The 15,110-nt window shown below is 43.0% G+C and overlaps 1 protein-coding gene across 1 annotated transcript in view; it reads right to left on the minus strand.

Annotated features, from left to right (window-relative positions):
• The window catches only part of KIF13B (kinesin family member 13B), a 126,875-nt gene that overhangs the window by 45,152 nt on the left and 66,613 nt on the right, over positions 1–15,110 (minus strand). Inside the window, exons 24-32 of the mRNA XM_032143565.2 lie at positions 14,996–15,095; positions 14,337–14,463; positions 13,560–13,615; positions 11,468–11,592; positions 9,297–9,473; positions 5,917–6,009; positions 2,320–2,472; positions 1,838–1,915; positions 542–595 (exon numbers count right to left, since the gene is read on the minus strand). Coding sequence (XP_031999456.1) covers positions 542–595; positions 1,838–1,915; positions 2,320–2,472; positions 5,917–6,009; positions 9,297–9,473; positions 11,468–11,592; positions 13,560–13,615; positions 14,337–14,463; positions 14,996–15,095 — 963 coding nt within the window. The remainder of the gene's footprint in view (positions 1–541; positions 596–1,837; positions 1,916–2,319; positions 2,473–5,916; positions 6,010–9,296; positions 9,474–11,467; positions 11,593–13,559; positions 13,616–14,336; positions 14,464–14,995; positions 15,096–15,110) is intronic.

The following is a 15,110-nucleotide window of genomic DNA, read 5'->3' on the forward strand; positions in this document are numbered from 1 at the left end:
GGCTGAGGCGGGTGCATCACCTGCAGTCAGGAGTTTGAGACCAGCCTGGCTAACATGGCGAAACCCCATCTCTACTAAAAACATAAAAATTAGCTGGGCGTGGTGGCACGCATCTATAATCCTAGCTACTTGGGAGTCTGAGGCAGGAGAATCGCTTGAACCTGGGAGGTGGAGGTTGTAGTGAGCCGAGGTTGCATCATTGCACTCCAGCCTGGGTGACAAGAGCAAAACTCTGTCTCAAAAAAAAAAAAAATCTAATTTGGAGTTCCTTTTCTGACAGAAATAGGAAGAGAAAATTTAGACAGAAGTACAAGCTTTAGCAGAAAAATTGTTTTTCAACCCCAGTAGTCATAGTCTAATAAACTTTATTTTAATTGGCAGATTAAAAGAAATGAACTCTAAAACACTTTCCAGTAAGTTTCACATAATACAGATGAGCAGAGGAAATTCTGGCTTGCAAAAATAACCTGAGATTTGAGAAGATGAAAGCTGAATGGGAAATGGGACTTAAAACATTGATAGAAATAGTTAAAACACCTACCTTGTTGCTGCCTAGACTGTATGATGGAATGAGATCTTGTCGGCTTCCAGACAACTGAAGAAGAAAGAAAGGGGGGTTAGTTCTTTATGCATCAGAACATAAATGTGGTCTAGGCAATGCCAGTCTTTGCCAACCCAGTCAACCGAACGTCAAAGTTGGGTGGCAGCAGAGAGGTTGTCATGACGAAGGCTGCACACTAGTGGTCTTTGGGACATTACAAACATTGAATTGGTTATGAACAATTTTCAGATGAGAGATTTCTGTAAGATCTGGATATTCAGTTCACACTGAGGTCACAACCGGCTGGACGTGAACAAGAGATGTCGCACTGGGTGAGCCCTTCTGTGTGAAAGATACCAGGTTACTGGTTATCCTACCATGGCCTGAGCTTATGATTCCTTTCTCTGGGTATTTGTAGCAACTGTAAATAAACTCACAAACTATTTCAACTATCAGATCCCAAATATTGAATCTCTGCATATATCAGTGTATTTTAATATAACATTTTCTGAAGAAATTAGACGTTATCTGCCTTGAGTTAAAGTGATCTTCCTAAATGTCTGAGATGGTTGGTGGCGTCCAGCATGAAACTCCTATCGCTCTCTCTCCTCTCTCAGATACTAAGGCCAAGGTCATCTGCCCTTTCTCACAGCGCATGTGCTGTAACTCCTCTTGGTGTGAAGTTAGGAGCAAAGTGTCATTTTTCATATCCACATCTTCATCAAATATGAGGAAAAGAGTAATAAATCAAGGGGCCAAGAGCCTAGTTCTTTGTGAAGGATTATTCCCATGTTCAATATGCACATAAATTATATCTATGTTTTTAAAAACAACAATAAACTGAAGCCATTGTTATGAAACAACCCCATGTATCTGACGCATGGACACCACCCTGGCTGTCTTGTGAACTACTGGTTTGTGAACCTAATCCAGACTCCTCCTCAACTTAAAAACAATTTAAGCCCAGAAAATGGCATTGGCTTGCCATGGGCCCTTGGCTAGTTTGGGTTTAGTTCAACAAACATTCACGGAACACCTCAGTCTATGCTAGGCAGTGGTGATCGGAAGATAAGAAACACCTGAAAGGTACTTAACTGCTACTTCCCCTAAAATATTAGTAGGAACAGGGGCAGAGGTGCACAGACCCAATGGGGTGGAGACCAGGGGCCCTGACATCAGTCCTGGCAAGGGAAGGGTTTCGGAGATGGCGTTTGACGGGTGGAGAAGAGTTACCCAAGAAAAGAGGAGAGGAGAGAAGTCCCAGGCACAGCACAGAGCTTGGTTCCACACACTCACTCTGTTCACATTTGGAGAACTGATACTCCTCCTGCTCAACTTCCCTTTTCCTGTTAACTGTTCCTTCACCGCAACTTCCTGTGAATCAGAAAACATACAGAGGAAAAAGACATGTAAGAGACACACTGCAAAAGCAACACCATGTACAGCAGACTTGCATCCCCCATCTATGCAGACATTCCTAGCTATTTAAACAATGCTGTTACGTGATTATTACGTACTGCATGCCTGTATCAAAACAGCACATGAGCTCCATAAATACATATATCTACTATGTACCCATAAACAGATTTTTAAAATTAAATAAAGGCTGTTACTTCATAAGACAGAATGACCCAATTACAATCACTGGATTATTCACAGTTCATTAGAGTGAACTCTTCAAATGTTAGGTGCAACAATAGTGTGAATTACAGAGTCAAACACAGATTCAGCCTGCATCAGGGCCTCTGCTGCCCGCCCTATCCACACGGTTGGCTAACCTGGCGCAGACGATCCAAAGTCAGGAGGTTTTCTACAGCCAGCACGCTCCTGAGGTACTTTTCAATATAAGCCTCCGAGTCAGCAGAAGCTGGGTTTTCAACATTGGCTGCCATTCTTGCTAATGCTTCCCGTTCCTCCACTCCCTGGGCATCCTGAGGAGTAGAAAGTTATACATTATAAAAGCTTCTTGATCTACAAACACACACGTACACGTGCGCACACACACACAGAGAACGTATTCCAAAATTCCATTTTAAGGTCAGCTTTGGAACGCCAATGCATTTTTCCAAGGAAATAATGAAAAGGTGATTTGGTGACTAGGTCCACTTGAAAGGCTGGTTAATTTAAACACAGCACAGCTGAAACACAGCGCATTCTCAACAAAACTGTTCTCTACTACATTCCCACTGCAAAAAACCAATGACTGGTTAGAAAGGATTTTGTTAACCAGCCAGAAATGCAGCCACCATAAAAACAGTATTTCAGGAACATTACCCCCCGCCCTGGAACTCCTGAGGGACAGAGAAAGGGAAGAGGGGCTGGGGTGAATGCTACACGGGGTGGGAATCAAACTGCCTCCTGGGGAGGAGGCCCGGTAGGGAGAAGATAGTAGACATAGGGTTTCAGCGCCTGCCGCCACGCAGCTCAGGGTAGCTGACATATTCAGAACATGGCAGCTTCTATAATTGGTTCAATCTTCTGCTCAAGTGGCAGAGGCCAAAGGCCTGGAGCCGACCAACGAGAGGTTATCTAGGTAAGTTCTCCTACACTGAGCTTTCTGGTATAGCCCATCCCCAATCCTGGGATGTGAGCTGGCTGTGCATACAAATGGGAGGTGCACAGTCAGAAAGAGGCTTTATTAATGTATTTACTTATTTCAAGCAAAGTGGGCTCTTAACAAATTACTGTTCTCAGGGAAAATCAGATACTTTATTCACTTGTAAATTTCTCATAATAATGCCAAAACTACAAAATGTATATCCATATGCCACTGCATCTTAAATGCCATCAACTGTAAGACAAAATATTTTAAACAAGATTGAGGGGAAAACAAACTCTGTTAATTTTAAGATACCATCAATTATAAGACACATTCTACTTCAAAGATACTTTTAAAAATTTAAATGAGTCTTAGAACAGATAAAATATGGGAGGATTCGTAAGACGGCTTAAGTTCACAAAAACTTTTGTCTTGTACAGTAATTCATCTGAGCCTCGTAATAACCATGAAAAGAAGGAATCATCCTCATTTCCTAGATGACAAGAGGAAGACCACACAATTAGCAAGAGTCAAGACTAGAAACTTAGGTCTCCCGTCTCCTGGTAGGATATTCTTTTCACCCCAACACAGAATACTTTCAGTGCCTGAAGGGAACAGACGTTATCCTAATTTTATAAGGAGAAAGGAATTGTCTCTGGCCTGGGCCACTTCTTTTGGCCATGATGCCCTAATGACTTCTGTGATATCGAACCCAAGGAACTTTTGGGGCTTTTTCATGATGAAACTTGCCTATTAAGGGATCTTTTTATTTTGTTTTTAGGTCTAGATGAAACTTGCCTATTGAGGGATCTTTTTATTTTGTTTTTAGGTCTAGTCTTTACACAATCAGCTTTATGTTTCATTGTGCCTTTATCATCAGGATTTGATGATGTGGAAACAACGTTTGCCAGCTTGGATGTTTAGCTAACTAACAGCACAATCACATGAGGTTATGTTTATCTTCAAGCTGATCCCTGCCCCCCGCCCCCCATATTTCTTTCCTTTTAAAACCCTATTGCCTGGAGAATAAAAGCACTTTAAAAAGGCATAAGAAACTAAGTGGGAGAGAAGGAAAAGGGAGGGGAAATGGAGAGAGAAAAGGAAGAAATGAAAACAGTTTCCTATAGCCATCACCGTTTCTCAACTGCATTCAAGAGATTTACAGAGACAAGATCCGAAACAACTGGAAAATATAGAAAATGTTTAGATACACAAAGTAAACAGTAAGTCTCTAGCTAGACATAGATGTATACTTGTTTTAAATCTTACAAACAAGAGTGAATGAAGCACACAGAGCAATCTATTAAAGACCCAAGACCGTTTAACGACTAACTCTGCAAACACGCTTAATTTTTAAATGTTCTACAAACTCCAAATTAAATAATGAGATGGTTAATATTTACTATGCAAGTCTAACACTTTAAAGATCCAGAAAAGAACTAGTTACTATCCAACATGACTTGAGAGGCAAAAGCATTTTGCAACACAAGATATCTAAAAGAAAGCCTAAGTACTGTGTAATACTTTTCTTTTCCAAAAGCTGATCTCTGGCCGGGCATGGTGGCTCACGCCTGTAATCCCAGCACGGGCAGATCACAAGGTCAGGAGATTGAGAGCATCCTGGCCAACATGGTGAAATCCTGTCTCTACTTAAAATACAAAAATTAGCTGGGCATGGTGGCACGTGCCTGTAATCCCAGCTACTAGGGAGGCTGAGGCAGGAGAATCACTTGAACCCGGGAGTCAGAGGTTGCAGTGAGCTGAGATCACACCACTGCACTCCAACCTGGGGACAGAGCGAGACTCAGTCTCAAAAAAAAAAAAAAAAAAGCTGATCTCTGTATTAAAATATACACTGTTCACCTATTGTTCAAATACTCAACAGTGTCAATGCGCAAATCCTAAGCCCTGAAATGACGGGAACTGGTGGTGTTGATGGCATGGTAGGAGGGGCATCTTCTGATGTCTCACACCCCCACTTCTCCAACCCTGAGGAAGTGAAATCTCCACCCCCTTGCCCACAGCCCCTCTTTGAGGGTGAGGGTGGGACAAGGAATTTTCTCTTTTCACAGAGTCCTTCCCTTAGGACCCTCACTTCTCCTGGCCCTGCAAGGGATGCCCCATTTCCCAGCTGTGCTGGTACCTGGGTGAATGAATACATGTCTAATTCAGGAATCACCTATCAGGAAGTACGGATAAGCCACATCTTCCATCAAGCTTGTACCAGGGATAAATTTAAGCTCTGCTTCTCTGAATCCTCTGAATATCTCAATTAGTTCAGAAAGAGAAATAATAATAGTACGAATAAAATAATAATCATGGTAACAACAATAGTAGCAATAACATTTTCTCTAGCACATGCACAACAATTGGTACACATTGTCTCATTTGATCCTTAAAAACACTTTGTGCAAAGGTATCACTAACCCCATTTGACAAGAAAAAAAAAAATATGGGCTCAGAGTAATTTATGCAAGTTCACTCTGCTAATAAGTAACAGAAACATGATTTCTGTTTGACTTCAGGATCCAGCTGGAATCTCTATGCTGTGCTGCCTCCCTTCCTGGGTACAATATGTTTCTCTTCTGTCATCTTCTGTGTAAAAAGGTGTTGATTTGCTTTTCAAAAGAAAGTTCAACAAAATACTAAAACTAGAACTTTGAAAGCCACAAGTACATTTTACTATGAATTGATATTAGAAAATTCCTCTAAAAATCTACAGCTTCCCTAAACATACACTTTCACTTCATATGTATGTCATGAGTAGGTCACTTTTCAGGGAGTTGGCTCTTTTTAAGTGTTTATTTTTAGTAAATGCAAATTGTAAATCCTTCACCTCTGGAATATTGGAGACAATTTCAAAAGTCACTCCACAGCCAGGAATAGAACTTCGATGAGACATCTTTTTTAGGAGACTCTGTGCAAAACCCTAGAGAAAAACAAAATAGAAGATAAGGTTTCCCACCTGAAAAATTGAGTTTACATTAACAAAAGACAGCATGGAAAATATTGGTTCATTCTAACCAAAAGAAAACAGAGCAGGTTTCCAACATAAGCAAGTGAAATCACCAAGTACAGTTTCCTCAACGTTGTCCTATGGTACGAAACCAACTTATTAGATGCTCACCATGTGTGACAGGTCCTACACCAACATAGGAAAAATACAGACCACCAAGTCTGTAAACTGGCAGTAGGCATCTGGATGAAACGGTGCTTAAATGCCACAGAAATATAAGCTTGTTGACTTCCACACAATAAAACGACCTTCTTCTAACTAAGATGGAAGCAACGACTGGTGATGCTTACGCTTTTTTTCTCCCCAGCACGATGGACATCTTGTACCATGAATATTGACAAGTCCAGGCATTAAATTCTTGACCAAAGCAAGATCGTTATGAGGAGTGATTTAAGAGTGCACGGTCATTGTTTATGCTGACTGCGCTCTTTGCACAGTTAGGAATTGAACTGTTGAATTAATGCATAGATGACTCATTTCAAGATGCTGTTAAGACTGAACACCCTGCAGAGGTTGAAGAGAGCAGGGATGAGAGCAGAATACCATCAGGGAACAAAGGTAAAGGGGAGAGAACATGAAATGGGCACCGAGCTTTCTCCCCATGCAAAAGGAACAAAAGAAACACGTGAAGCCCCCAAGAAAAGACCAAAGCCAAGCTATTTGGTCTTATACATCATTTCACAAACCTACCTAATGGTAATTTATTTCATATTCAATGATCTTTACATTTTTAAAAGAATATAGCATCTCAGAATGCAGAGAGACCATTTATGTCATCACTTCTCTCCCTTGACTTTAGCCTTGCAGTGCTGAGCCAAGGCTAATTACACAAGTCAAGGTATAGAGATCGCTGTCCTTAGGGGTGGTGAAGGGAGATGTAGATGCTACTATTATCCTACCTTTTGGTTTTCCATTTGTATGGAATTAGTGAAGCCGACATGTGTGTATTAGGGTCATGTGGAAGGTCCTATTCTTGTTATAAAGAAGAAGAGAGCCTTCCACATGACCATTCTTAGGAATGAAATATCTGAAATTGAGAGAGAAAATGGCATGCCTTAAAAATACTTCCACATCATTTCAACCAGGAAAAAAATAAAAATATGGCAACCTATTTCCCTACAATAGAAACAAAAACCAAGCGACATGCGGCAACTATACAATGTACCTTTTCTGTCAAGGACCCTGTAGGGCCGGTGGTTGTGCCAGGTCAGTCCCAGGGCCTGGCAACCAGGATGTCTAATTCTGAAATGGAAAATCGCTCTTCAAAATGCTCCTCATGAGCAGTGTGTCTTTTTCAAACCCTCACAGACTTATGAGAAAAGGAAGACAGAGAGAGTGAATGGGAGCACACCATATACATCTATAGCTAACCCCGTGACCTGGATTTTATTGATGTTGGATTGCCAAGCTAAAGAGCTGCAATTTTAACAGCATTACCACCAGTCTTCATTTCAAAGATTGATATCAGTGTGACATTTAGAACTAAAGATTAATTTTTAGGGGTGGAGATTACATCTAGGAGTCTGTCAACCATGACTGTGCTCTTTTAAATGAAAAGATTTTCATCTGTACTGGTTTTAGTCAGTGTATTGAGAATGCCTCAAAAAAGGGAGATAAGACAGTTAAAAGGATCCCCAGACGCAATCTCCCAAATCCTTATATTTGCAAAACCAGTAACAGAAAGAAATTTTTTTGTTTGTTTGTTTGTTTTTTTGAGACAGAGTTTCACTCTTGTTGACCAGGCTGGAGTGCAATGGTGCAATCTTGGCTCACCGCAACCTCCGCCTCCCAGGTTTAAGCAATTCTCTTGCCTCAGCCTCCTGAGTAGCTGAGATTGCAGGCACCCACCACCACACCCAGCTAATTTTGTAGTTTTAGTAGAGACAGGGTTTCTCCATGTTGGTCAGGCTGGTCTCAAACTCCCAACCTCAGGTGAGCCGCCTGCCTCGGCCTCCCAAAGTGTTGGGATTACAGGCATGAGCCACCACACCTGGCCTTAAATTCTTACCTAGAAGTTTTGTACTAAACCCCTTCATATGGCACATGGACCTTCATAATCCAGCTCCAACTATGCGAGAGCCACGCTCCTTGGCACAGGCAGGACCCCCAGCACATGGAGCTCCTAGCGGTCCCTGATCCTGCCCCGTCCTGCCCTACCCTCCCCACTCTCTCTGCATGTGTATTTCCTCCTATCCACGGAGCTGCATCTCCTCCTGCTCTGCCTGGCCAAAGCCCTTCCTCTCTAAGTCCCAGTTCAAATGCTGCCCTGCTCTCTGAAGCGCCCCCACCACCCCGACTCCCTGGGGCTGAATTCTTCCTTCTCTTACCTGCATTCTCACCACAAGTGATGAGGACCTGCACCACGTGCTCAGCTCAGGCCAAGAGTAGTTGCCTGTTACGTATCTACCTACGCAGATCAACTTGGCTCTTTAAGGACACAGACTTCTTTTTTGTTTGTTTTTTGAGATGCATCGCCCAGGCTGGACTCAAACTCCTAGGCTCAAGTAATCCTGCTGCCTCAGCCTCCTGAGGTGCTGGGAAAGCAGGTGCGTGCCACTGCACTGGGCTCATTTCTTATTCACCTTTTTATCTCAAAGCCAAATATACAAATCAAAGACTGCAAGAGGTAAAAGGTCTGGAATGCACCCTGGCAGCATGGCGAGACCCCGTCTCCACAAGGAATACAAAAAATTAGCCGGATGTGGTGGCACGCGCCTATGATCCCAGCTACTGGGGAGGCTGAGGTGGAAGGATCGTCTGAGCCCAGGAGGTGACGGCTGCAGTGAGCTATGATCGCATCACTGTACTCCAGCCTGAGCAACAGAGCAAGACTCTGTCTTAAAAAAAAAGTCTGGAAAGAGCAGAGTAAGAGGGAAACTCCTCATTTGACAGGGCCCAGATGAAAAGGCAACAACCAAACCACTGACCTTGCCCTTGACAGGGCTGTGTGGTACCCAAAAGAATAACCATGATTTGTGAATCTACCCTAAGAAAGATTCAGTGTAAGAATACTGTCCAGGAGCAAGTGACATATCTGGGGCTTGAAGCAAGCATGGGTACAGGACAGCAGCAGTCACCTGGAAAAGAAAAGCTCAGTGCTTCTGGGAGCCTGTTTGGACAGAAGTTAAGAGCAAGCACTGCACGGCCCTACCCTCAGGTTGCAACTGTGGTTAGAGTCGTTTCTTCCACTGAAGACTAACCTGCCGGCCGTGAACATTGACACAGATTCTCTTGCGTAACACCAGTTGCATGTCAGCAGGGTGGCTGAGCTGGACCGTCACGCGCACGATCAGGAACAACCGCTCATCCGCAGGCGTGCCCTTGCTGAGCTGAGGGCAGCTGTGCACTGCGGAGTCCCAGGAGGCTTCTGCTTTCGCCTGCAGAGAAGACAGAGAGGAAACAGATTTCTCTCTTCTCCAGAAACATGAAAACTCTTTCAAGGAAACCACCTTGGCTCAGGCTGAAAGGGCACATGCCAGTCACCAGCAAAGTTCTAGTATCACAGCTGCCCTGAAAAGACAATGGAGTGTGACAGTGTGGCCACAATCACCTTAGCCTGAAAAGTACAGAGCATGATGATCCTGGCTGGCTTACTTTTAAAATTTGTATTAAAAAATGCTCAAATGTCAAGAAAAGTTGGAAAAATTCAGTCGAGTGATCTGTACCCCTTTCATCACGATGCACCAACTGCTACCATTTGGCCACTTTTGCTTCTTTTTCTCACAACTCACACACACACATTATTACTTTTGCTAAACCATTTTCAAGTAAGTTGCATATCGCATCTAGGAAATTTAACAGCAATACACTATTATTTAATATAGAATCCATATTCAAATTTTTCAATTTTCCCATCCCGGAACCACACACTGCCTTTAGTTGTCACGTTTCTCTAGTCTACTCTAATCTGCAATAGCTCCTTGGCCCTTCCTTATCACGCTTGACCCTGCTGAACTGGAAGGGTGCCGGCCCACTATTCTATAAAATGCACAGCCGCTGTGTCGGACTGACTCCTCACTGCTAAGATTCAAGTTTCGCTTCTTAGGGACACTATTAAGTAATGACGTGTCCTCAAATATCACGTATCAGCTTTCCTTCCTGAATATATTTCTTAATTTTTCAAACATACTCAAAATTAGAAAATAAACTCCTGTGAGATACCCATCACTCAGATTCAACCATTAAAATCAAGATGTCACCACATTGTTTCACCTATTCTTTTCCTTTTTAATAAATCCTGGCCGGGCGCGGTGGCTCATGTCTGTCATCTGTTATCCCAGCATTTTGGGAAGCCAAGGCAAGTAGATCACTTGAGGTCAGGAGTTCGAGACCAGCCTGACCAACATGGTGAAACCCCATCTCTACTAAAAATACAAAAATTAGCCAGGCGTGATGGGATGCGCCTGTACTCACATCTACTTGGGAGGTTGAAGCAAGAGGATCACTTGAACCCAGGAGGCAGAGATTGCAGTGAGCTGAGATCACACCATTGCACTCCAGCCTAGGCAACAGAGCGAGACTCCATCTCAATAAAAAAAAATTTTTTTTAAAAATTAAAAAGTCCTTACAAAATGATTTCAAAGCAAATCCCAGCCAGGCGCAGTGGCTCACACCTATAATCCCAGCACTTTGGGAGGCCAAGGCAGGTGAGCACTTCAGGTCAGGAGTTGAAGACCAGCTTGGCCAACATGGTGAAACCCCATCTCTACTAAAAAAAAAAAAAAATTAGCCAGGCATGGCGGCGCACACTTATAGTCCCAGCTGCTTGGGAGGCTGAGGCAGGAGAATCACTTGAACCCAGAAGGCAGAGGCTGCAGTGAGCCAAGATCCTGCCACTGTACTCCAGCCTGGGTGACAGAGCAAGACTCCATCTAAAAACAAAAACAAAACAAAAAAATCCCAAAGCAAATCCCAAACCTGGTGCCATTTTACCTCCACGCACTTTCGCAGCCCCTGCTTCCATCTCTCACTGGTTGAGGAACAGAGAGAGCCTCAAGCTCCCGACCGCTGCTGATCTGAACTGCTCACACAAGCTCAGTACAAGTTACCAGGAAAGGAAGGAAAAGGTGAATGGATGTAATATGATGTTCAAGCTCCATTCTTCTGGAAGTCATGATGAAAGGTTTTCCTTTATGTATTTTGAGAAATGTAATACAAGCACCTCACCTACGTAGGAAGCCTAACAGAAGAACAGGCCAGAATCACCCTCAGGTGCCAAGTTCAGAACACCACAGCAGGATAAGGACTTGTGGCAAACATTAAAAAACAAACATGCACTGGCATGATTACCTTATTAATTGTTTCAAAAAGCTTGAGGAGAGGTTAAGGAAACCACTTTTCATCTGATCGTTCCAAGTTACACTTTCCTTACCTCCCCATCATGCTGCTTCACAATCTGCAATTCAAAGAACTCCTCTTCTTCTTCCCCAGTCAAGGTCGCATCCCATCCACCAGCTTCTGGGTCATCAAGATTATCCTGAGAGCTGAAATCATCAGCTAAAAGCAAAGAAGTTCCATTAAATACTGAGATCATTTTCAAGGATAACCAGTACCAGCTAAATTTCAATGTGATTATTAAAATTCTTCTGCTTCAAATTTCATTTGCTTTTTGCTCTGAAATCTTACATGACACTGAAGATGACCACTTAAAAGTTCACAGATCTTAGAGATAAGAAAGTGCCTCAAAAAATGATCTCATCCAATCTGCTACACTTATGCCTTATTTTATAGGGAAGGCAAATGAAACCAAGATACCTAAGACGTTACCCAAGGTCATCTCATCAATGTCAGTGACCGGGTTATAACACAAATTCCCTACCATTTAGTGCACTGAAGGAGTCAGAAATGAGCAAGGGTGATTCCAGGCACCTGACAGCGACACTCAGCAGAAGGTTCCACTGGCTGCATGGGCTGGAAATGGTAGGACTGCACCATGGCCCCCTGGCTCCTCAGGCCTGAGCCTGGCCCTCCCCACTCCCCTTCACCTGGAGCTCGTGGGCAGACCTCCAAAGTTCCTTTTCTAGGAGGTGGGCATGGGGGGACTGAGAACATGTACCATGCTGACCAAAGTCCTGATGATCCCCTCAAATGCCCAGACTAACATGTCTTCCTTAAGCTTATTGTCTTTCACTTTCTTATGCACATCCCTGCCTGCACCCAAATACAAGCACCTCACCTACATAGGAAGTCTAACAGAAGAACAGGCCAGAATCACCCTCGGGTGCCGAGTTCAGAACATCACAGCAGGATAAGGACTTGTGGCAAACATTAAAAAACAAACACCTTCCACCCCCCATCAGGCAAACAGACAGTGGCTGTATTATTTGGTATGATTCTCTAACTCTATGCATAGAAAAATCTTCCATTTAAATAAGCTAAGTGGCAGGAGATCCTAAATGCCTCAGAGATTGCATCTCACTGTCAGCTAGGTGGGAGTAAACCACGGAGGACATCCACACTCATCTATTAAGGAGTGTTAATGTTAATACATAGTTCTGCAGATGTGTTAGGAATTTAACTGCTGACTTTTAACTTATTTTTAGATCCTTAATCTACCTTTCCATTTTCTATTTTCCCTCCTACAGGCAGAACTCCTACCGGCAGAATATATGTAAAATGTATCCAGGCCCAAAATATTTTACATGGTGGTGAGTGGGAAACAGAAAAATGAGTTTTTTTTTTTTTAAAAAACAGGTAATACAGGGATGAATGGCACAAGAACTCCTAGAAAAAGTGAGATATTTATTAGATAATGCTAAGAAAACACCACAAGAAGGAAACATGCTTCATAAGTGTTGCTAGTTATTCGTCCTTTCCAGAGAGAAATCTTTCCCCAAGAATTAAAGAAGAGGCCGGGCGCAGTGGGTCACGCCTGTAATCCCAGCACTTTGGAAGGCTGAAGGAGGCGGATCATGAGGTCAGGAGATCGAGACCATCCTGGCTAACATGGTGAAACCCCGTCTCTACTAAAAATACAAAAAATTAGCCGGGCGTGGTGGCACAAGCCTGTAGTCCCAGCTACTCGGGAAGCTGAGGCAGGAGAACCGCTTCAACCGGGGAGGTGGAGGTTGCAGTGAGCTGAGATCACACCACTGCACTCCAGCCTGGGTGACAGAGCAAGACTCTGTCTCAAAAAAATAAAAAAAAAATAAATTAGAAAATATTTTCAGTACAGAAAAACACTGCTACCATCCTAACACCAGGAGAGCAGAGCATCCACATGGCACCGTGAGCTGCAGGGATGAGAGGTGAGGAGTATGGTAAAGCATGCCTATTACTGTCATAAACATGAGACTATGACACACAAATCAGTCCATCTGCAACCAGGAGACATGGACATACGTCAAACTGGCTCTAGCCTTAGGGGGACAGAATTGCCTCACGATGCACTTGGTTGGAATCTACATGTTATGTAGGCACTAAATTTTCAGAGGTAAGCCTTCAGAACACACCTCCTAACTTACCATTTAAGTCCAGGAATATAACAGGAATGTGTGTCTCCATCCCAGGTACTGGGGTCCTAAAACATGAAGAACAAATGGCATCTGCATCAGGTTACTTTCTCAGTGGCATGCACCTAGGAACACAGCCTTAATGGCATTCAGGGCTGTTACAGGGCAAAGAGGTAATAACCCTGGCCCTGATTTTACTCTAATCCAGAAACAGAGAGGCCACAAAGCCTCCACTGTAGCTGCTGCTTCATACCCTGACATTTGAACTTAGCCTTGTAAGACTCTACCTGTTTATAGTGAACTTCTCTTGTTTAAACCTACTTTCTTATAAAATGATATACTTAAGGGCTCCCTCTGGCTAAATTTACTATTTTTAATTTCTATAAAGTAGCACAGAACATTTGCTGACAGTACAGTTTAAGCCAGCACCAAAACCAAAATCGCGTGGAGATGCAATTTTCTTATGACCGAACAGTCTTCTAAGGGAATGACCCAAGTAATTAACATATTAACTATTTTTTTAATGCTAAGTGCAGTGGTATTAAATATTGATTTAAGTTCTCAGAAATCTTAATGACTTTGGCCAATAACAACATTATTTAATAAAACAGTTTTAGGCCATAGTTATTCAACTCATGAAAATAATTTAACAGTTCCTTTAATTTAAACAACATTTCCCCCCATGCTATTATGACTCTTCCATTAACCGTAGCACACGCAAAATTCAAGCTAAAAGCAAGCGGCTTGGTGAGCGTTCAGACCTCACAAGATGCACCACAGGGTTCATACCATTCTGCTGGGGCCCCTGGAATACCACTGCCAGCAGAGGGGACCATCACCGCATTCCTCTCCTCAGTTAGGGTCAGCCGCATCTCCAGAAGCTGCGCTTCGCGGTCAGCATCATCCTCTGTTTTATCTAGAACATCAAGAATGAGGATTCAATGCCAAAACTTCACTTGCCATTTATCTTTTTGTCCTGCGTAAAGACTGGATTTGCCTATATTTCAATTATTAGCTCACAAGTGCTCCCCAGTGATAAAAAACTAACCCACAGCTAGAGAGGTCAGGTGGGCTCCTGCAGAGAGGCCATCTTCAGTTCCTGGAAGGCCTACAGAGGGACCGCACAAGAGTGACTGGTCCAGAGTCAGAGGACTTGAGCCCTTTGGGTAAGAAAAGTTACCACCTTCCTTTACGTTATCTTTGAAGAACCATGTATGCTTTCTGCACTGTATTTTCTCTTTCTTTGTGGGGAGTGGGAGGAAGACCTCCACCAAGATATGACAGCTGGGTAAAGGATATGACATAAACAAAGAGTAACACTCATCTGCTCCTGCCATCCCCATTACTGATGTGTTCATCTGGTTCTTAACTGATGTGGCTACAAAGGGAGAATAATTAATTATGCATTGATTTGCAGAGGAGAAAAATATTCTATTTGTTTTTCCTACCACGTTTACTGATAAGCTTTTGCAATTGTTGATCCAAGTACTCCTGACGTTTTGTTAATGCATTTAGCCATTTTCTACGAAGTCTCTCTAAATCTCGATCCTGGAAGCAAGCAAG

This window comes from Hylobates moloch, unplaced genomic scaffold (genome assembly GCF_009828535.3).
Source record: "Hylobates moloch isolate HMO894 unplaced genomic scaffold, HMol_V3 SCAFFOLD_22, whole genome shotgun sequence".
Classification (NCBI taxonomy): Eukaryota; Metazoa; Chordata; class Mammalia; order Primates; family Hylobatidae; genus Hylobates; species Hylobates moloch.